The 24,161-nt window shown below is 31.4% G+C and overlaps 3 protein-coding genes across 6 annotated transcripts; 1 reads left to right on the top strand and 2 right to left on the bottom strand.

Annotated features, from left to right (window-relative positions):
- Positions 1-378: 378 nt before the first annotated feature.
- On the bottom strand, positions 379-861 carry LOC132799540 (extensin-2-like). The gene has a single exon (XM_060811607.1). It carries the CDS (start codon positions 859-861, stop codon positions 379-381), a length of 483 nt encoding a protein of 160 aa, XP_060667590.1.
- A 12,732-nt stretch (positions 862-13,593) lies between these two features.
- LOC107410367 (histone deacetylase 19) lies at positions 13,594-18,558 on the bottom strand. Of its 4 annotated transcripts, none has more exons than XM_016017807.4 (9): positions 18,401-18,558; positions 18,148-18,225; positions 17,443-18,002; positions 16,497-16,937; positions 16,138-16,368; positions 15,451-15,521; positions 15,317-15,374; positions 14,008-14,079; positions 13,594-13,906 (listed from the first exon to the last, which is right to left on the bottom strand). In XM_016017807.4, exons 3-9 carry the CDS (start codon positions 17,968-17,970, stop codon positions 13,814-13,816), a joined length of 1,494 nt encoding a protein of 497 aa, XP_015873293.1. In that variant the 5' UTR covers positions 17,971-18,002; positions 18,148-18,225; positions 18,401-18,558; the 3' UTR covers positions 13,594-13,813. The 4 variants fall into 4 exon arrangements, with proteins under 4 accessions (XP_015873293.1, XP_060674258.1, XP_048333252.1 ...); XM_060818275.1 differs by having other exon boundaries at positions 17,443-17,999; XM_048477295.2 differs by having other exon boundaries at positions 18,370-18,552.
- A 3,378-nt stretch (positions 18,559-21,936) lies between these two features.
- LOC107410311 (tetraketide alpha-pyrone reductase 1) lies at positions 21,937-23,873 on the top strand. The gene is made up of 6 exons (XM_016017728.4): positions 21,937-22,304; positions 22,400-22,569; positions 22,754-22,942; positions 23,055-23,217; positions 23,308-23,500; positions 23,631-23,873. Exons 1-6 carry the CDS (start codon positions 22,175-22,177, stop codon positions 23,770-23,772), a joined length of 987 nt encoding a protein of 328 aa, XP_015873214.2. The 5' UTR covers positions 21,937-22,174; the 3' UTR covers positions 23,773-23,873.
- Positions 23,874-24,161: the final 288 nt, after the last annotated feature.

The raw sequence follows: 24,161 nt of genomic DNA, 5'->3' as shown, positions 1-24,161 counted from the left end.
ACGGTCCTGACTGTAGAAGGACTCTTTACATAGTTACTCATTAACCTATAAAAGTTTTACATTTTAAGTGTATTGCGTATGTATCATGCCACTATGGTAAAAATACATACATACACATACATACATACATACATACATACATACATATGTATATTTAATTTGTAAGAGCCACATAAAGATGTATACATAGTATAAGATAAGGACATTATCCTTGTAGCCATAGTTTGTTGCCTGCATGTATATATATAATTCATACGTTAAAAAGGTGAAGTCCATAATATAAAAATATTTGAAAAGAAAAAGTATAAATCCAGGCATTTCTTTCAATTCAAAAGTTTACAATGCAGTAGAGTAGAAAAATGAGTCTCTGCAGCTGAGTTAGAGCAGAGGTTGTGGCGGCAGTGGGGCGGATGTGGGGATTTGTGAGAGGAGAGGTGGTGGAGAGGATGGGAAGAAGAATGTGACTGGAAGAGGTAGCAGCGGAGCATTTGTATAGAAGGGTGGTGGATATGCAAGTATCACCATCCATGGAATTTCATTCTTATATGGTGGTGGAGGGAATGGTAAGAAGGATATTTTTGGGATTTGCGAGAGAACTTGTGGAAGGGATGGTAAGAAGAATGTGCCAGGAGGAGGTAGCAGCGAAGCATTTGTATAGAAGGGTGGTGGATATGTAAGTAATACCATCCATGGAAATTCATAGTTATATGGTGGCTGATAGTCAGAGACTATTTTACGGTGTTGAGGAATGTGCCTACACTCGACATTTCTAACACTAGTGCTGCAAATCATCAAGCTCACTGCTACCAACCAATATACCACTACATGACCTCCCCATAACTCGCCTCTGCAAACCACCATATTCTTGCTCTTTTCTTTCTTGTCTTTTATGAGTATTGAGCAAGACAGGTTAACCCACAGTTATATATATATATATATATATATATAGTGCTATCCAATCTGTCTTTCAATTTTTTTTTTATTTTTTATTTTGGTGAAAATCTATATTTCAATTGAAATTGTATAGTCACTTTATTTGTTATTATTATTATTTTTTTCTATAAATCCTCATGAGAATTATAGTAAAAGGTGCTCCATGGTCCATGTATGGATACTCACATACCACTCTATATAATGAAGTACGTACTTCAATTTTTCATTTGAGAAGGTCAAAATTAGTCTGGCCTATATGGTACAATACATTAAAATCTATTGGTTTATCTTTACTAAAAGACGACTTTCTTGTATAATTAATTTTTCACTAAATCTAATTCCTTGACTACTCTTTCTTCTTTTCATTTTTTCTTCTTCTACCTAACTTTGCGTGCTTAGTCAAATTTTCCAATATTCAAATACACTTCTAGTGTTTTTCGCATTTATATGTTAAAGTTAATTATATGTATACATACATATATTTCCATATATATATATATATATATAAAACAAAAAAACAAAATCAACATTCACTTGTATTCTGAAATTATACGCAATTTAGATTTGAGAAAGGTGAGGTGCCTTAATATATATAGGCCAGGCTGATGCTAATTACCAAACTTGGCTAGCTAGCTACAGTAGACTTCCGCCTCCCCCCCCCCCAAAAATAAATTTAAGAATCTAATGGTAATATGAAATAATATATGGTCAGCATTAACCATTCACCAAATCATCTCGATCGGTGTTACTTAAACCTCCTATTACTTTCCTTTTCTCTTTTAAAAAAAAGAGTAATAATAACAATTCTTCTGAAGAACACGAAAAAATTAGTTGCACTCACTAAAAATATATAAGGGATATGAACTGCTGCATTGGAGGTCAAAAATCTTTGTCATTCTCTGTAATAAAAGAGTTGCTGAAGAGTACTATTTTTTATTTACATAATCTTGTTATGATCAGTTGTCGAAATTACTAGAAGCATAGTTGGTGACTTGGTGTGCATATCGAGTATTTTATTTTATTATTTTCGTTATTATTATACTTTCTTTCTTTTTTTTTTTTTTTTTTTTTGGGGGGGGGGGGGGGGGTGTTGGGGTGGGGGGCGGCAGAGACTCCTATGAAGTGTTTTAAAAAAATTTATTTAAAAAAAAAAAAAAGCCAACAACAACAAAGGAAATGCACCTTTGTAGCTGATGGGCTTACTCAATAATTTGGTACAAGTCCAAGTGATATTGAGTGTTCCCCTATCAGGCCCAAGAAAATTTCAATTTGACGCTAGGCTTTCTGTTCAAGGGCCTTTTGGCCCATGTATTATACGAAAAACTTACCATAATCTTCTTTTTGCTGTCCTACGATTTGCGGAAAAAGATTGTTTCGCATCAGAGCCACTGCCACATGCACAAATCCGGATCTCTTTTGTATTATTATTATTATTATTATTGTTATTTTTTGTCTCTATTAGCATCTTCCAATTATATCATGCCACATCAGATAAAAAATATTAACAAAAAATTAAATCAAATAAAAAAACAAATATTTTTTTTTAATAAGAAATGTGATTGTGTCACTCTAAACAAGGAACGAAATATGGAAATAACGTCATAAATCTCCATTCCACCTACAGCATCATGTGAGACCCGTGGAGATGAGAGCTTCAAAGACCATAAAAAGATGAGAATAGGGTCGTACACAACCTTTTCTTAAAAATTAAAAAAATAAAAATAAAAGCTTGGACTATATATGTTCATTTTCATTTTGAATTTGGATCCTTTCTTATCTAAGTTCTTTCTAAATTTTTTACAAGTAAAAACATGTTGCCATTTCCTTACCGCGATCTTGGACATAAAAGGGCAACAATATAGATCCTTCAACACAATAATTTTATATATACAGAGTATTTATACAACAATACTTTTCTTGTGTAATTATGAAATAGTAGTGGGAAATTTTTCCCAAGCGGTGATATATATGATCAGAATCAGATTGACTTACCAGAAATTAATCATAAATAACTGGAAGCATTTTTTTTTTTATTTTATCTGCAAAGCGTTTATTTATTTATTTTTTTGCATCCCTTCGTGAATTCTGACCTAAACGATTGAGACACGTTTTGAGCTCTTATACAGTGACTTGTGACCTAAAGGCTTATCTATAATACATAGCTAGCCGACCATGAAAAAAAAAAAAGAAAAAAAAAAACCCAAAACATTATGGAGATATTGACCTCTTTTATTTATCACTTTTTGTGGCCTAAAACAAAGAGAGATTTTTTAAGAGACAAAGTATGAGATGAGAGAGATATATATCGAGTGATTCTTATCCTTCTTATCAAATTTTTTTTTTTTTTTGGCATTAAAAAAGGAAAATAGAGAGATTACAGACAAAAATTTTCATTTTCACAATTGGCTACACAAATGAAGACTTAAACTATAAAATAAATGCTAATTAATTTCAATGCGTGCCGATATTGAATTGGTAAAGCATTCTTTTCATCGGTATGTTAACATAAAAAACAGAGTAGTTTGCCAGTATTACTAATTTATAATTTTATAAGGAGATAATGTATTATATTGTAGTTATTGGCTTGTAGAACAAGGAAATGAAATGGTCTAATCTTTGAACTGCAATATTTTATAAGGTTTGTGAGAAATTCCATCTCAAAAGAGATGAACTGCAATATTTTATAAGGTTTGTGAGAAATTCCATATCAAAAGACATGCTGATCTTATTACTTAATTATTGTGGACTTAAAGTTCCAGAAATATTTTTTAAAAAATGCCTATCATCCCAATTATGAGCCACGTGGTACCGTTTGATTGGTATCAACTCAACTATGATTGTGAATATATTCACAGCTTTGACTTTAAGGTGATACTCAAAATTTTATCCAGTACTTCAAACTCTATGAAGTAACTTTCCAAAAAATATATTAAAAAAGTAGTGAGTTTATATATACAAAGGTAACATCAAGATGTGATTCAATGATAATTTTTGTGGGAGAGACTTTTTTTATTTTTTATTTTGATTATTTTATGCTTTCCAGATCACACCTCAAAGTTCGCAGCGATGTTTTTTTTTTTTTTAACTTTTTTTTTTCGGTACATATAATATTTTAAGTAATATTTATTTCTATTTTTATTTAAAAAAAAAAACAAACTTTAATTCGAATTACAAACCTTGAAATTCCAACAATTCATCATCGTGAGTTAACAGTGAATTGAATTTACTGCAAACGAATATTTTTAAGTAAATTTGTTTATAATTTGATTAATGGTTGATGCATGCAGGCTTCATGCATATGAATAGTATATATGCCAATCTTCTGTTAGAAAAAAGTTGTTTGATTATATTTGCAAAATAAACCAGCAGGTGTAACTAAACCCAATAATTAAGGAATAAATATGGAATAATTGAGGAAAAACATTAAAATCTAACTAGCTATACTAGCTAGTAGGAAGCCCAAGAACAAGAATCATATACATCATGAATTGATAATTATGAGCATGAAATTGTTGATTGGTGATTATTAATTTATGAGTCATCTCCAATTGTCATCAACTTTATGTTCCTATAATTACTGATACATTCATCTTCTGTACTCAGAACACGCTGCAAAAATCTGTGGTAGTTCGTGCTCCAACCCAAACGATGCCACCGCCATGGCTGGACACAGGAACTGCCAAACCTTGAGAACCGCTCGCTGTCTCGTGTGTGTAAACCGCCCTAGTGCAAGAGTTTGTATATATGTAGCGAGCTTGATACGCATGGTTCTCAATCCATTCATATATATAAATATATATAACTTTTCTCTCATCCAAAAAATCTCAGACAATTTTTGTCCTAGAAGCTCAAATTAAATACAAATCAACACTTTTTACATGGAATCAAGTGTCTAATTAGATGTAATTTAGGATTCCCCAAAAAAATTTGTTCTTGATTTCTTAAAAGAGAGAATAACTATATATATATATATATATAAATCATGGCACATGGAGACCAAGGAAACAGCAACCTTAATTTGCAGTATCTTATACGAATTTGAATTGGTAGTAGGAAAAAAAATTACAATCGAGAGAGATATGAATTCATGGGAAAGTAAGAGACTATGACAGGAGCTCCAGATGATGATTTGGACTTGGATTTGGATTTGGATTTGGAATCATCTTTTGAAGAAGCTGGTTTCAGATTCTTAGGGCTTCCTCCTCCTGCATCATCAGAGACCTGGCATGATGAGGAGGGCTTGAAACATTTGACGAACGCTGAGAAGACAGCCATTGATTTCTTTGTTCCGACCGAGGATGTACAAAAACTAATTAAAATGCTATTTTCTGGTTACTTATCTATACTACATATATACACATGTAGAACTTATTATATATTTTGTTTAAAAGACTTGGGAAGCAAGGAGGATGGTGTAGGTTCTGGGGTAGTTCTGTACACTTTCCTGCTGTATTACCTGTGCTTTGACCATTCCATGTAAAAAGGACAAAAACGGATGAATATTTTCTTTTAGCGTATACACCAAAACCAAGCACATAAAATCTCTGAAAATGAAGTGTGGTGTAGATAAGCATCTGATATATATATATATATATATATATTATAAGAAAAATTGTGAAAATTTCAAACAAAAAACATTTTTATTCTCTTGCTCTATGAATATTTCAAACTCATTTAAGTTTTGACTTTTAAGACTGTTATATTGTGGTTACCCTTTTTTATAAAAAAAATAATAAAGTTGTAAATATTACTAGATGCGTTTTGCCTTGTTCATTTGGTAATTAATGTATATTTTGATTATTTCTAAAGTTGTATATATGTTATACGATGTGGGACAATGCAAATATTCTTCTCAAAATTGACGACTGTTGAGAAGGACATAATTAATTTTTATCAACCACTAAAATCAGGCAAACCAAGTTTAAAATGTATTTTTCAAGCTTTACCGTTTAGTTAAATATACATTTTTAAAATATATTCTTCTAGATAATGGATAAGGAATAGATTTTATAAACTTCAATTTGGGTTAAAGCCAATTGAGATTTAACATAGATCTAGCTATATAGGCTTTCAATAATGCACCTACATCAATATCATATATTCACATATTCTTTGAAATTGGCATCAACTTCATCTTTTTTACCTTTTTCTTCAGTTATTATCCCTTCGGATTCTAAGATAATGATGCTAGCTAATTTTCATTTTAGAATTTCATTACCTGTCCTCCATGAAATTAAATGGCTTTGCAATCTACGTAGAGTCTTTTTTTTTTTTTTTAACTTCCCCATTCTTACTGAATTAATGTTTTAATTAAAATAATTTTGATAAAAAATATGATACATAATAATGCATTATCCATCTTATCATGAAGAACGGTACACATGATCACTCAAGCTTTACTTATAATATTAATTCTGTAGACTCCAGTTTTATAGGTTCAAACTTTGTGATTCAGCAAATTTAAGAGATCAAAATATTTACAGAAGTATATTTAAAATATACGCTTCCATTATAGTCAAAATTAATTAATATAAAGAAATTATAATTACACTTCCGAATTTGAGTAGAGGAGGTTTACGTGTGTGATTTGGCCGACACCAAACACCGAATCTGTCAGTGTCATGAGTCGTCGAAGACAAGAAGTTAAAAAAGTGTCTATATTGACTTGCTTTCAATTTCAAACACCACCGAATTACTTTTGTTGGCCAGTAAACAATCGACACGATAGACAATAAACCAATATGGTTTATTGCTTTTTTTTATCGGCTTGGGTTTGCGATCAGAAATGTATGGATCAAATCCTGTTTTGTTTTTCTTATCTGCTTGTGTAATTTTTTTTTTTTAACATTAAAAATATATATTCATACATATTTTGTTGAAGTTAATTATCTTTTAAAAAAATTGAAAAAATTGAATTGATAAAGTAGTTATATATCATTTATTAGATTAACAAATTATAATTTAAAATTGAAAAATAAACATAAACAAACATGCAAAAAAAGAAAAAAGAAAAAAACAAGCACGCAATCCTAATTCACAAAGAAACGTATTAATTGGCAAGGGAAAAACGTCTTCTCTTTGAACTTGATACAATTGACAACCACTCAAACGGAGACATCAAATTAAAGAATTATGCGATGACAGAAATTGAAACAGTCAAGAAATATTGATTCGCAAAACAAATAATGGAGAGTGCATATGTTCAATGAGGAAGAGGATATGCAATGTATCTAAAGCTTTAAGGTACGGTTAATTTGGTTCACTTTCATTGATAGACATATAGGACGCCTGCTTTGACCAAATTGATGATGTACAAAACCATAAAACATGTTGCAATTTCTAACACGTTGGTTGACATAAAGGGCAACAATTAATATCGCATTAGATTCATATTGCAATAATTATTTTTGATTTAGTCAAGTCAGACTAGCTACATGAAAATTTTGAATTGTCCACACATTTAGAATTTTTATTTTTATTTCCAACGCGGTTGGTTTAATTTTTTCTCTTATATTTAATGACTTTATGACCCGATCGATTAAGACGCCATTTTGGGTTTGTTATTATAAATATGAAGTGAGCTATACGTAGTGGCTAAGTAACATATGGAGTTATGAAAAGAATTTTTTTTATTTAAAAAAAAGGGTAATACATGGAGCTATACGTGAAATTCTGATGGTGAAGCTAAGAATAAGTTGTTTTGTAAATGGGAAATACAGGGGAAGTGCGTCGTTAATTTCTAGTCTTTGGGGGTGCTTGAATTGGTCTCTTATTTATTGTACAAGAAGCAATGGAAAGTTAGCTTAAGCTAGAAATACCACGAAGTTATTTTCATAATTCTAAAATAATTTTATACAGTATTATTATTTACATGTTATTATTTAAATATATAAAAAATTATAAAATAATTTTATATAATATTTTAATATGTAAAATATTCATAATTCATAAAATCTTAATTAAATCAAAAAATTAATTTTTTTTTTCACAAATTAAATATCACGTTACAAAAACTTTTTATAAAGTTTTTAGATGAAACAGATAGTTATGAAAATTTTATAAAATTTTCTTTCCGATTAGAACACTGTTAGACGGTGAAAAGATATTCATTGGAGTGTTCAATGTTACAATTATAAACATGTTTAAAGATGTTAGATTATATACTTCTGGACACATTTAAAACGTTCAGTAATATTTTTTTAAATAAATCTGAGAAATTTATATCTAAAAATGTTTAATAGCATACTTTTAAATAAATTTAAAATGTTCATTTATATATTCTAAACATATAATATTCAATCTTATACTTCTGAATATAAATTTTTTTAATTAGTAAATATCATTTATGGTAATTTTAAATGGAAAAAAAATTATAAATTTATAATGAAACTGTATAAAATACAGAATACTAATACGTTTAGTAGTGCAACTAAAACTTCTCATATTCAATAGAGAAATAACCCAATAAACAACTATCAAAATCAAAACAAGATCTCTAAAAGCCAAAGCTCAGAAAAGAACACCCAACATCCAAAATCCAAGCAATCAATCAAATATGATAAAATGGAATATTCTAATGTTTATCTGGAAAACTCAGGAACTTTCTTAAAATTTTCTTTTTTTCTTTTTTTGTTTTTTTATTATTTAATTATTGGATATGCTTAAAAGGAGGAAGAAGAGCGATTTTACATAGAGATCAGGGAAAGAAAAAAAAAAAAAAAAAAAGACAGATGACAACCATGAGAAATATGTTTTGCTTTTAATTCATAAAAGAATTACACATTATCATTGGAGAGGAATCTTTTAACTTCATTGTCTATGAAGTAGACATTGTCCCACATAAACAACAACATGATCTAGCTGTAAATTATTTATCAATTGAGGTAAACTCATTTGAAATAAACAAAATAAAAAATAAATAAATATTTATAAAATAAAATAAAATAAGATGACATTCTATCACTCGAAAGATAGAAAATGATAACACAAAGAAATAGTGACAAAAGATCTTCATTTGTATAATACTTCTGCAGCAAATCATTCTTTACAAGCGAGAAATATATGAATTGCTGGGGAAGTGAGAGACTACCAAGGGAGCTCCAGGTGACTTAGACTTGGTCTTGGATTCTTTGGAAGGAGGTTTTTTCACATCAGAGCGACCTACATAACCATCTGAGACCTGAGATGATGTGGGCTTCAAGCAATCAAAAAATGATGAGAAAAGAGTAGTCATTTTTACTTTCTTTTTTTCTTGCAAAAGAAACTTGGACTACAATTGGGTTGTTGAAATGTTTGCAAAGTTTGTTCAAGTGCTGACTAGCGAAAGTTTAGAAATGGATGGAAATCCAAAGACTGAAATATTTTAGAGAGCTCTGATCGATGAAGATTTTAATTAAGGACTATATGAGAAATAAGGATATTTATAGTAAGCTAAGAATAGCAGAACTTGGAGAGCAAGGAATATTAGTATTGGAATAGAGCAATAAGCAGATGTATCTTGTTTTATAGGAAGGTTCTGTCCACCTTCATGTCTATGACAAAGGGCAACGTAGATGATTGCTTTGACCATGAAAACAAAGAAAAAAACCCATATAATTCTCAATTTCTTCCTGTATCTATAAAATACATTTCTTTGGAAAAGGAAGACTAGGTAGTTTGAAAAAATTTTCCTGCTGTTAACCTAATGATGAATTATGAATCATATTATAGCTTCTATATGACTTCTACGATTTACTTATGACCTAAACAAGACCCACCGTTTTGGGTTGTCATAATCACATATATATGTGTATATATATGTGTGTGTGTGTGTGTGTGTGTGTGTGAAGGTACAAGGAAGGAGAGCTACCTAGCTAATTGAGTCAAACCTGCTGTTTTTGACTGGGTCAAGAATAAATAGCTACTGATTAATATTGTTGATATTTTGAGGCTTACTAATTTTATCACTTTTACATACGGTAAAAAATTATAAAGAAATTTGGAATTTTTCTTATGAGCCTAGATAGTCAAATAATCAGAGGCACAAAAGAGAGATAATTCAGAGCATGATCTTCCAGAAAATGCCAATTAATTAATTGAAATTGGTTTAGTTATGTTTGAATTTGAGTCATGCTTATCGTCCATTACTTTTCCTTTGTAGTTAAATATAAAGACCAATGGATATGTTTATACTTATCGGAAAACAGCGCGAGTAGTATTAACAAGACTAATAAATATTGTTTATGTATTTATTATCATTACATTAAATGATGTAAAATATATGTATTTTTATTTTTCCTTGCCAGGTTTGCCGTATTTTCGCTTGATAAGGTGGAAAAAAAAGAAAAAGATTTTATCAAGGAAGAAAAAAATTAAAAACAGAGCTTCAGCTTTTTCCAAAAGCAAATAAAATAGCTTATATTACACTTTGATATTATTTTTTCAACTAGATGCAAACTAATTTACCTGTTATAGTAAATATCCTTACAACATTGGTGTTGAGCATTGTATACAAAAGGTTACATATAGGCATTGGATCGATGCCAGCAATTTCACAGTAAATAATTCAGCTTGGCTTTCATAATTTATTTATGTACATGTAAAAAATTATCATTACTTGCCCGTTAGCACCGAAACCGTCTCCAAAACCTTATTCTTCTCAACAAAGATATTTCTTAATTAAGGATAAAACATAATAATGAGCATCAATTTTAACTACTAGCTTTGAACGAACAATCGATAAGACAAATTAAGCTTCTTGATTTAGATTCCAGCCAAGCCCAAAAAGCAATAACTTTAATGATTTCATGATCATCATCTTCCAAATTTGGTGAGGTTGGTTTTGCATGATCCATTTGTATGATCTACAAGCGAGAGAGATGCGAATTAAGAGGGAAGTAGGAAAGCACCACTGGCGCTCCGGATGACTTGGATTTACTCTTATTGCTCTTCTTCTCTACTGCTGAAACTCCTTTCTTATCAAAGTCTCCTGCATGATCATAATTACAGATACGAGAAGAAGAAGATGATGATGAGGGAGCAAAACAGCTGTAAATTGCAAAGAAAAAAGCCATCTGAACCCAACAATAAAAAAAATAAAAAATAAAAAGTAACAGAAAAGTTTTACGAGTCTGATCTGCACTTAGAATGAAATGAACTAATTAATTAGCCAAAAGACCAATTAATTTCAAGTGTAAGAATAAGCAAGATTTATAGATGGATAATTTGATGAGGGTGGGATAATGTTGGGCTATTTATGTGAATGTAGATAGAATATTTGGAGGTATTTTTTAAGTCCATAGTTTGCTTACAGAGCAAGGAGAAGACTTGGTGAACAAGTTATAGACTGAAGCTCTTTCGGCTGCTTTTTGACTAAATGATGACGACCCCATTTGGGGGATAGCATTGGTTTCTCTTTCTCAACCATAAAGTTTTCTACTCGCTCTCCCTTTTTTTCTTTTTTCCCCTTCTTCTTCATCTTTTTTATTATTGTTATTATTATTTTTACTATAGGAAGTTTTTGTATGAGTCAGATATTGAAAGTGAGTAAAACATCCATGTAAGTTTGGAAAAATAGTTTAGTGGAATGGGTCAACTATTCACCTTAACTTATATGAAGATGGGCACTGCATATAGGAAAACACTTCAATAGGATGGTTCTATTTCTACCCTCATTTACATATAGATGGGTCCCACATGGTGAATTCCACAGATGATGGTGAGTAGGCGTCCTGTAGAACCATTCTACTGGAAATTTTCTCCTACATATGGGTCTCATAAATAAACGTGAATAAGATGCACGGTGGTCCGTGCCAGCAAAGATTTTCTCGTAAATTTGATATTATATGTTTTACTTTGTGGCTTCTAGCAGAAGGAAGAGGACATGTGTCCCGTTTCTCGAAGATTGTAAAATTTGTGATAAATTTCCTGGGAGATGCTGATCATGTTTGAAGTTTTGTATTTATTTTCCAAAACTCTCGAATTTCTAATTTATAAATATAAATTTTTTTTTTTGAATGAAAACATCTAAAGCATTTTCCCTGTAATTGATTTATGAATTATAACTTGTATTATATATATATATACATATATTTTGGTAAGCCATGTTGTATGTGTTGGTATATACATAGATATTGAACAGCCGTAAAAGCCAATGTTTTTGCAGATACAATATGTGCTTTTTGATTTTTATTGAAGATAAATAAACATACAAAAGCGACAATTTTGAGTAGCTAAGTAGCTATCAAGATTATGAAATATGCATATATATATATATATATATTTGATTTTGATATAGTAATAGATTTATAAAAAAGGATGAATATCTGATATCCTCACAATTCCTTTTCATAAATCTCTTACATTTCATTATATAAGAAATTGGGGTCTTCACCAGCTTGTGTGCTCAATTCTTGGTCTTCAATTCAGTGACCATATCATTCATGAAATAGAAAAGACAAAGAAAAGGTAAGATTCTCTCTTCAGGACTACTTTTCCATTTCATTTGCAGATCTTCTCTTGTTGTAGCAGCAAAGCAGTTACAAGCGAGAGAGATATGAATTCATGGGAAAGTAAGAAACTATGACAGGAGCTCCAGAGGACGACTTGGATTTGGATTTTATTTTGGTATCTTTCAGATTGGATATTCCTCCTGCATCAACTTTATCTGAGACCTTCGACGATGATGACGAGGCTGGCTTGAAACATTTGACAAACTCTGAGAAAAGAGCCATTGAGGCCTTCCCTTTTCTTCTCTAAGGCAATGGAAATTTTCCGTTGTATGGTTTAGTGAGTAGTCACAGAGAAGTATAACTAAAAGGTGCTATATATATATATATATATATAAATATATATGTTACAGAATGAGATCCATCATATATAAGTCTGTTCTAAAGTTGAGACTTGGAGAGCAAGGAAAACAGGAGGACTAGATTAATTGTATTTCTTAAGAAGCTTCCGTCCACTTTCCATTTTTATTTTATTTTTTTATTTTTAACCCGTGGTTTAGCAGTACAATTACCGGTTTAATAAAGACAAAAGCAGCAAATATTAATAGTATCTGGCCTGGGATGATGTTTAAGACCAAATCCATCAAACCGATTACAAGTGGTTTAACATGAATTAGGTGGCTGGTTTTATATTCTTTAATCGATGGAAATGTTTTGAAGTTACTCACTTTTTCAACAGCAGCCATTTATACGGAGTACGTTTTAACAAATCATCATTCATTCTCTTGTGCATATCTTCTGCCTCCCGTCGTTGCTTTTGCTGGGAACACGCCAGCCAGTGGCTTTTCTGTAGCTAAACGAAGAAGAAAGAATTACCCAAGCACAACTGTTTAATTTTACCAGTCTCTGCGCGTGCTTGTGCTGATTGAAGAATTTCATAGGACATTCGGGTTTTCTTTATAGTTTATGTTGGGAGTTTTTCTTGCTGTAATATATTTATACTTTTGCTATAGATTCTTATTCTTCAAGGAAAAAGATTCACTTGGTGGTGCAATTTGTAATTCAAAATTAATTTATGATTATTTGGTGGTGCTGTCATATACTTTTTCGACTTCAATTTTCTCTATCCGCCTGCTTGATCCGTATTTACTAAGTAGCGGATCCGAGCAAATTATTGCAAGTTTAGTCATCATAATCCAATAAAATAGAAATAAAAAATAAAAATAAAAAAATATTTGAAAAAGTAATAATAATTGTAATGACAATTATAGAGAAAAGAATACAGTGGTTAATTCAGGGTACAAGTCATCACAACTATTTACCCATATCTGTACGTACTCATCGACAAAATACTTGAAATGCACAACAAATGATCCTACTGCACAATTTCACTACCCAGTTGACTTTCTAGTAAAATGATTTCCATTAGCTTTGACTTTGCTAGTCGGTAGAGTTTAAATCTGATCAGCTGGCTTGTTGGAAGTATCTTGCTCAACTTTCACACTCGGTTCATCTATGGCCATGGCATTAACACCCGTATCTATGGCCTACAAATATCAATGTCAACCAACAAACAAGTTTATTAATGTTAATGGCAGTAATAATTATCATGCCCGTTTAATCCATGTGCTTATGAGTTAAACCTCACCTTCGCACCGGTAGTCTCATTCCCTATAGCATCATAGCCTCTAGCATTCTCTGCATTTCCTTTTTGACTCTCCTGGAGGGTATGCAAGCAAAAATTAGAAATTTTTTAGGTAAATAAGCATCCATAAATAAATATTCTACAAGGCTCTACAAATTTAGCAAGTTTGTCAATGAGCTGACTAGAGAGGATATAGGCTTTATATGTAGTGGAATATGTAAAAGTTCCTCATATGAAATATTACTACATCAAAAGAGCAGCTTGCTATCTGCAGAAGATGCAGTCAACAAATTATGAAAACAAACAAAAGCATTCTACCATACCCATTAGTAGAGTACCTATACGGATAGAAATCAAAACCTAAAAGGTTTACATAAAACCTCTAAGCAAAAGTCAGATGTGTAACTCTCTTATCAATTAATGCAAACTCTAGTGGAGGATTCAACATAGACACGGAGCATTTAACTGAACTCTTACAAATTAATAAGTCAAAATGGAGGTACCAAAGACAACAATGAAAAAGTGAACACCTAGTGCATTTGTTGATAGTGTTGATGTGGCAGTGCCACACCCAAGAAGGCGGCAATTGGCTTATGTCAAAAATGCAACAGAAACCATTATACACAGAATGAACATCAGCAAATCCCTATTATTTTCACCAACTTAGTGACTTCAATATAAACCATTGGGATTATTCAACATTATCTACTCTTCTCACTTTGAGTCAAGACTAACTATACATACACTTACAAAGATACATCATAATGCATTTTAAATATCAAAAGTAGCTTACATCAAAAGATCAAGCAGTGGCAAGTAAGATCATTGATAACAAAGATAGTCGAACAGTAGCATATAGCATTGTCATAACAGGGTTTAGGATTGTAAGCATATCAAAATCTTGATTGCACCTTTTCTCTCATTATTGTTGTTTGTTTTTCCTTTCAGTTCTCATAAAGAAAAGAAAAAACAATTCCAACAACCTCCCCTTCACTTTGAGGTGGCAAGGATGCTTCTTCCTCCAAATAATTTAAACTCCTTTTTTTTTCTTTTTCTTTTTTTTTCTTTTTTTTGGTTGATACACCAACTTAATTTAAGTTCCTAACAACTTAAGCTTCTGGGTTTCTCTGGCAACCTAACAAACTCAATTCTTAAGGATTAAATATTCAGTGCCATTGTTACAAACTCACAATTCATAACGAATAAATAACAAACCAAGACAAAAGACATAAGCTTAATTTGTTGTCATCCTAGATTAAATATCAAGTACAGAGTTATTAGTCCCTGAAAGTACAGACTGGGGAGAGCATACCTGATCTTTAACCTCAGTTTCAACAATTTCTTTCTTTACTCTGCTTGGTAAAGGCTTGCTGTAGCAAACTAGGTCAGTATACAAAGATGTGAAAACAAGCAACAAAAAGTAATTACGATGACAAAATAAAATACCGTTCATCATCCACATCCATGTCAGAATCTGGATCCCATCTCTCATCTCCATCATCTTGATCTTCATCCGCCTAAAAAATTATCAAAGGAAAAAACAAAAATTTTGAGTGCTGCATCCAACCTAGAAAATAAAATTTTAAACAATTTCTTGCATATCAAACAAAATGTCAGAAAGACGACAGCTTTGCAGCTTGGATATGCTATTTTCATACCCCAAGGAGAAAATCAGCCCACCAAGTCTTTTGTTATATATTTGTTAATTTAAGAAACCATAAATATTAGCACACAGTCAAGTTTAACAGTTTGGGAGGAAGAGAAGACAAAACAATGAACATATGGCCAACTGGATTACCAGGAAAAGAAAACTTATCAGATTTCAAATTCTCGTTTCCTCAGTTATTCAAACAGCAATTTGGGGAGCGCCAGGAGCTTGACGATAAAAAAGATAATAACCAAGTGCTTTATAAATTCTTAGACAGAAGAAAACTTCACTCTCATAGTTATATCACATAAAAAGCTAAAACAACCAATAGCATCATACTACAACAAGCGAGCAAAAGTTTCATCATGTTTTAATATCATGAGTGTGGAACTTATTCAAATGATTATCACGTGTTATGAGATGAGATGCTGGTGATTGAACAAGGGATGAACAAATTAAAGAAATAAATACCTAGAGACACATACCTCTGGCAACTCAGTATCAGGAGGTCTTTCCTGAAATTGGACGCTAGGTGCATGCTGGAGTTTTGTCAGATTATCAAGTAGCTTAGTCCGTATGTCCTCAAGCAATTGTCGTGAATTCTTGTTTTCCATGTTACTAGGGGCAACATGAAGAGTATAATCCGGGCCAAAATATTCATAATACTCATGCTGTGGCATTTTATCATCAACTTCGACTCCAAGTGCAACCCCTGTCTGCATTATACACATGTATATTTAATGTTAATAATACCAAAGTAATAAGCTGACCGAACCTAGTGATTTCATGATTGAACAAATTTACAAGACAAACAAAATAGCATAAGCAAAACAAAGAACAATACCTCATAGCACCAGCAGCGTGCAACATTCCTAATGGTATAGCCCCCACCACCTAGAAGTAGCAATGGGACATTGAACGATCTCATATATCTGACACAATCCGCATGTCCCTTAATTGAAAGATTGAAGCATCCCAACCTGTCCCCAGATAAAGAGTCAGCACCACACTGAAGAACCACAGCACCAGGCCTAAAAACTTCCATAACCTTCCCAATGAGTGGTTTGAACAAGAAGTGGTAGCTCTCATCATCAATCCCATCATCCAGCGGAACATTAAGAGAGTAGTATTTCCCTTTTGAATATCCAACATCACGTATGTCCCCTGTACCAGGAAAATAATCTCCAAATTTGTGGAAAGAAACAGTCATAACTCTATCAGTTGTGTAAAATGCCTCCTCCACACCATCTCCATGGTGTATATCAATGTCCACATATAAAACACGCTGCAAAACATTAAAAGGAGATCAACAATTACCCTGTACAACTAAAAACATTAAAGTAAGAAATTATCAATTCCTCTGTAAATGATTTAATCTATAAAAAAAAAAAAAAAAAAAAAAAAAAAAAAAACCATAACCTATGACTCTATGAGACTGAATTCCTACATGGTGTCTATCACTTGCTGATTACAAAAAACCAAATCATTGCCTTCACCATCCTACATCCATTCTTCGTTTGATGAGTAAGGTCTTAACAGAACCTTCAGTTGTACTCAAAAGGTCAATGTTTCCCAGACCAAAACTACAACTGCTAAAGTTTGTTATCAGACTCAGGTCAACCAAAAATGTAAGCCATCTTCAGAAGAAAGCTCTTTCAAATCCATACATTTAAGCATTTGTACAAAAAGAGACAGAATTGAATAAAATAACAAACAATGAGGTATGAGGTACATCTGAAGGAACAGACCCAAAAAAACAGGAATAAAAGTGGTATAGCAAATAGACAAACCTCGTGCTGTTTAAGAAGCTCCAAGATTGCCAAAACAATATCGTTGACATAACAAAAGCCAGAAGCCTCACACTTCTTAGCATGGTGCAGGCCACCAGCCCAGTTAATAGCAATATCACAGAGACCATGATTCAACTTGACTGAACCACCAACAGAGCCACCAGCATAGGTCTGGCAAAAGTTGTAAAGACCATCAAATACAGGGCAATCTTCCCCAACATTGAAACGCTTGAGCTGCCTCAGCTGGTCCTGCTGGGTTTCAGGGGTGATACTCCTAAGAAAAGACACGTAATCATCGGCATGGAAGCGGCATAGGTCCCTATCCCTGGCAGGGTAGGGCTTGAGCACCTGCATATGCTGGAGCAAACCATAATGGGCAAGCAGAGCATGGGTCATTCTGATGCGATGGGGCTTCATTGGGTGGCCCTGCCCATAATAGTAATTACCCACTTCTGGGTCATAGAAATAGGACACCTTTCTCTTCACTCCATCAGGACCAGAAGGCAGCGAATTGCCTCCAGAATCCATTCAAAATTGAATTATCCAACTGGGTTACTCTGCTAAAAAATCAAAAATTTCCCCCAAAAAAAAAGAGTTCATATTTTTGGAAAACCCACATCGTTTCTTTTTTTTTTTTTTTTTTTTTTTTCAGTTGCTAAATCAGAAAAAAAAATAAAAATAAAAAGATTAAGAAAAAACACTTACCGGTAGGATTGGAGGGTTCGAAGAGAAAGGAGACGACCTGAGCGGCAGTTGAATTTCCAAAAAAAACTAAAATTTGCCCTAAAAAGTTCAAATTAAACAGCACTGAGATTCGGAAAGCATGTAGAAAAGAAAAAAAATGATAAAGAAAAAAAAAAAAAAGATTTTGGGCAAGTAAATCAACCTAAAACGTTCTAAAAGTAAATCAAAGTTTGTATTGCATACAAAAATAAGAAAATAATAAGAAGAAGCACACTGTTTGAAGCTAACGCAGAAGCGTTCGAAGGCGTTGAAGGGTGTTGAAGTGTTAAGATTGGGTTGCCGGAGGAGACGCCAACCGAAGGGTGGAGAGAAAGAGAGCAAGGACTCAGATGTGAAAGTTAAGTATTTTGGTTGAAAATTTAGGAAATATATATTTATATATATATATATTGGAAAATATATATTTACCAGCAAGAGCCCAGAGAGCTTTCTCACCTCCACAACTGTTTGATCAAATACATACGCTTAAATGTTCTACCAATATTACGACAACGACTCAATAAGGAAGCCGTGAGCTTCTAGGTTTTTCATTTCCTAGTATCTTCCAATTTCGGCTTTATATATTTATAATAATAATTTAAAACTCCTTTTAATTAAAAAAAAAATTAGAAAAATAAAGCTCATTGTCTCTTTTTGTACTTTTGTATTCCAATGGTACAATGCCAATTAAATCCATGGCCTTGTTAGGAGATCTTAAATGATAAATATAAATTGGAATTTATATTCAAGTTTAAATATATTTTGCCTTTTTAAATATTACACCTTTTCCATATTATCATTTAAATTTTTAAAAGTGTTACATTCTTAAACTATTGTTCTATATATAGCTTTAGTGTAATTCTTCAATTTTTTAAAATAAATTTGACAAATTTAAGTCTTAAAAATTACTTAATAGTAAAATAAATAAAATTGTTTTTCAATATAGTTACATTAGTTGTATATATCTAATTTCATAAAATTGATTTATCATAATGATATAAATAGATTAAAATGACAAAAAATAATAAATCACATTGCAATGTGACATTTTTAAAATTAAAATAGTAAAGTGTTAAAAAATATAGTAGTTCAGAGAAACAAAATATAGATAGAGTTTCACATTAGATCTACTATTATAAATTATTAGAATGCTTTAATAATTGAAATTTTAAAATTAATAAATTATAAATTTAATAACATATTAAAATCATATTTAAGGGAAGTGAATTTTATAAGAATTTGACAAATTATAAACGAAAATTTTAAATCATAGTGTTTAAAATGATCCAACTACAGAAATAAAAAGTTTTTTATTTGATAGCAGCATATATATATATATATATATATATTGATCCTTCTACTAAGCATGTAAAATGAGATAAATATAAGTTTTTTTTTTTTTATCTCTATCTTTTTTTATTTTGGGGGTTTGGTTAAACAAAATAAATAAATAAAGAGAAAAGAATAATTTTGAAGTTGATTCTTAAATTAAAGGAGATTTAAAGCATTAACTAGAGATCTTAAAAAAAATAGTAATAATAATAATTTGGCTTTTTTTGACCAATTAATAATTTGTTAAATATATTTTACTCGATATATTAAACAAATTATAATTTGTAAAATATATTCAACTAAATATATTTATCGAAAATATAATTTATTTAATTAAAATTATGATATATGTTTTCTATTATAATTATCACATAGTTTAAATAAAACAATTAAAAATATAGAAATAAATTTTAAAGTCTATAAATTAATTAATAAAAAAATAAATAAAGGAATTTTGAAAATAATTTAACTTTAACAAAGATATAAGCTTAATTTAGGCTCTTAAAAATGTGTGGATAATATTATTAGAAGGCCAATTAAATGTTTTTGCATTCATTCAAAACCCTCATGGATGTGAATGAAATATTTTTTTCAAATAAATTAATATAAATCTAAATTATTTTTTAAAAAGAAACTATATTCCTATTTTCTAATAGACAATAATAAATGATATAATTTAGTTTTTGAAAATATATATATATATAAAATAAACCAAAAAAATGATTTTGGCATTAGAATGCGGGCACTAGTGCTACATAGGCGTTACTTATTAGGAATGACTCCCACTAGTAAAAGACTTCTACTAAAAATAAGGTTCTCTTGCCAACCATATTTTCTATTCATCAGGATTTTCTGCTTTCCCCCTTTTTTCTTTTTTATATTTGTTAATGTTTAGCTTTTAATCTAAACCTTTCACTTATCATCTAACAGCCTATATGCATGCCATCTAATATTTGACTCTATGTCATCTGTTTTACTAATCTAAAAAACAGAAAATTTGCTACCACTCTAAAGTAATTTAATGCTATGTGTTAAAAATTGCCACCTCTGGCAACAGGGTCCTCTGCTACCTGGCAATGTACTAGGAATTCATTCTGTGTCCGGACCTAATGTTAAATCCTACGATAGTCTAGACTGCATCAATGGGAAGGTCGGAACCACCAATGCCGTAGACTCCAAGAAAGCAGCTATCAAGAACGTCCATGGGATAATCAATGGCATTAGTTGGGTAATTCTAATGCCCGTGGGGGCCATGATAGATGGATACCTCAAAAGATTTCGAAATGGCAAATCCAGCTTGGTTCTATCTTCATGTAACCTGTCAATGTTGTGCTTATGTTATTGGCGTTGCTGGTTGGGGAATTGGACTGTGGCTGGAAGAGTCTACTGGGATTCAATGTAAAGGCCATTGATGTATCGGCTTGACCCTGTTCTGTCTTGCAAGGGTTCAGGTACTTGGTGGAAGATTTCTGAGGCCGAAGAAGGAACACAAAAAATAGGATTTTCTGGAATTTGTTTCATTATGCTGTGGGTTACAGTACAATTGTGCTCAGCATTATAAATGTGTTCAAAGGATTGAATATATTGCAACCCGGAAAGAGTTGGAAGGATGCTTATTATTATCATAAGCTTGGGATGCGTTGCGCCGAGGTTATGGAAATATTGACAAGTTGATGTTTCACAAGAGAAACCAGCATCTACTCAAGAAGTTATTTAGTAATTTATTATGCAGCTAGTTAATTTTGTTTATTATTGCTGTATTAATTTGATTGGTAAAGGCAATTGTTTTGTACTTCTATTTATCTAAATAAAATTGGTTTTATCATACAATTTTAATAATGCAATAGATGTAATGGTCAAACTTAATTGCAATCCCATTATTATGACTAATTGACCGTTAAGAGTTAAAACTATCTAACCAATAGGGTGCAAAAAAATTAATTCAATCATTATAAATCCTTCACACTATTTAATCTAACTACACAAGCAATGGTAGGTCAATAGGCTTTCGTAGAGGTGTATCATCGTAGACTATATGCTCTGTTTACATGCTTTTGGCAAATCATGTAATATTCTTAAATTGATGATCATCCCAATTTGTTCGATTAGATAAGGTACAAATTCAGTTATAATTCCTATCTAAAAAGACCATCATCATATATCTTCTGAATTATTCCCAACTCAGTATTATTATTTCTTCTATTAATTAAAAAAAATCTAAAAACTTCTAAATTTTGAAAGGAAAATGAAAAATGGGACAAAAGAGAATCGCATTAATATATTCCAAACAAATTTATTGTAAAATTTCTTTTAAAAGCAGAACAATAAATAATCAATCAATCATGTATTTTCAATGGAAAAAAATATGTGCCAAGATGATTAAAAAGCTCATGTAATTAAATATAAACATTGGTTAAGTAGGTGAATAATTGGAACCAACCAAGATGACATAAATTTATTAAATTCAACACTTCTGCATGGCTTGCCTACTTCCAACCTCAACTCATCTTTCTATTATTTATCTCCTTCCATGGTCACCCAACCTCCAACCATTTCTAATGGTAAAGCCATATGCATATGTTATATACACATGCTAATCTCCAAAGCTTGGTGGCAAGAAAGGCCTCCTTAACATATGTATGGTATTATTAGTAGTATATCAGCTTGAAGATAAATAATGGATAAAATGATTGAACCCAAATTAGGCAAAGTTTGCGTTACAGGAGCTTCTGGGTTTTTGGCTTCTTGGCTTGTTAAGCGACTGCTCTTGTCTGGATATCATGTAATTGGAACTGTTAGAGATCCAGGTTTCTGTCTCCATACCATTCTCTTCATTCTCTATTTTTCTCTGTTTTTTATAATTTCCAGCAATAATATAATTTCTAGGAATATGAATGAGCAGGAAATGAGAAGAAATTAGCACATCTATGGAGGTTAGAAGGAGCCAATGAGAGACTCCAACTTGTGAAGGCAGATTTAAAGGAAGAAGGCAGCTTTGATAAGGCAATCATGGGGTGTCATGGAGTTTTCCATACAGCCTCCCCTGTTTTGAAACCTACATCTGATCCAAAGGCATATTCTTAATTATTTCTTAATTGCATATAAATTACCTTTAAATTGATATCCCTTAATCAATATGGTAAATATATTACACAGCATATTAGTATATATATATATATATATATAGCTATATATCTAGTCAAATTAAATTAATTTGGTATTCTTTGTATATATATATTTATTGCATTATACATAGGAAGAAATTTTGGGACCTGCAATGGAAGGGACATTGAATGTGTTACGATCATGTAAGAAGAATCCATATCTAAGGCGTGTTGTTCTCACTTCATCATCTTCAACAGTAAGGGTGAGAGATGATTTTGATCCTAATATGCCATTGGATGAGTCATCTTGGAGCTCTATGGAACTCTGTGAGAGACTACAAGTAAGTTTCTATAGGTATAAAAGAAAGAAGTGTATATTTGTGCAATTTTTCATAAATAATATGGAAAAACTGGCATTTTTGTATTCATGTATTATTATCGAAATTTTGGAAGATTTGGTACGTACTATCAAAAACCTTAGCTGAAAAGGCAGCATGGGAATTCTGCAACAAGAACGGAATTGATTTGGTTACTGTTCTGCCTTCATTTGTGATTGGACCTAGTTTGTCACCTGAGTTATGTTCCACGGCATCTGATGTCCTTGGCCTTCTCAAAGGTATTGATTCTAAACACCACTCACATCTATCTTTTCATATATTGTACATGGTTGATAAATGTTCACTCTTCCATTTAACAATAAAAACAGGGGAAACAGAGAAATTCAAATGGCATGGAAGGATGGGATATGTTCACATTGATGATGTTGCAGCTTGCCATATCCTTGTTTATGAGCATAAAACTGCTCATGGAAGGTTCCTTTGTAGCTCAACTGTGTTGGATAATAATGAATTAGCTTCTTTCTTGTCAGCAAAATATCCCTCCCTACCTATCCCAAAAAGGTTCATGTTCTTGCTTTTTTAAGAGAGTGTATATATATATAAGTTATCATATTATAGAATTTGTTCCATTGTTTGTACATAATTTTTGTCTTTTGTATACAAGAACTATTACATGTCCCCCCTTTTTCAGGTTTGAACAACAAGACAGGCCATACTATGAGTTCAACACCTCCAAGTTGAAGAATCTAGGATTTGAGTTCAAGACCATAGACGATATGTTCAAGGATTGCATTGCATCTCTCGTGGAGCAAGGCTATCTTTCTTCAATATAGCTATATATTTTGCTTTATTCAATATAGTTATATATGCTTATAAATGATAAAGAATAATAATGTCTCATATAGGAAGCCAATAAAGTATGTCGTTTTACATACATTTTCTATCAAAGAATTATAGTCTCTATTTATTTGCATACGCATGATCTTCACTATCCCAAGTTTATAGAATCACATTCAAGATTTGGACAATGCAATTGCACGTCAATATCAAATATAATGTACGTTTTTAAAGTATTGAACCATTTTTGTCGAATCTTTTTGTTGTTTTTGGTTCATCCATCATAAATTTTTGTTTAAAATGATAGGATAACAATTTACAACTAAAAGATATAGCACAGTAGGCCATGGTTTATGTAATGGTCTTTTTTTATAATTATTTTGTA

This window comes from Ziziphus jujuba, chromosome 1 (genome assembly GCF_031755915.1).
Source record: "Ziziphus jujuba cultivar Dongzao chromosome 1, ASM3175591v1".
Lineage (NCBI taxonomy): Eukaryota > Viridiplantae > Streptophyta > Magnoliopsida > Rosales > Rhamnaceae > Ziziphus > Ziziphus jujuba.
This window is presented reverse-complemented; position numbering and strand designations above follow the sequence as displayed.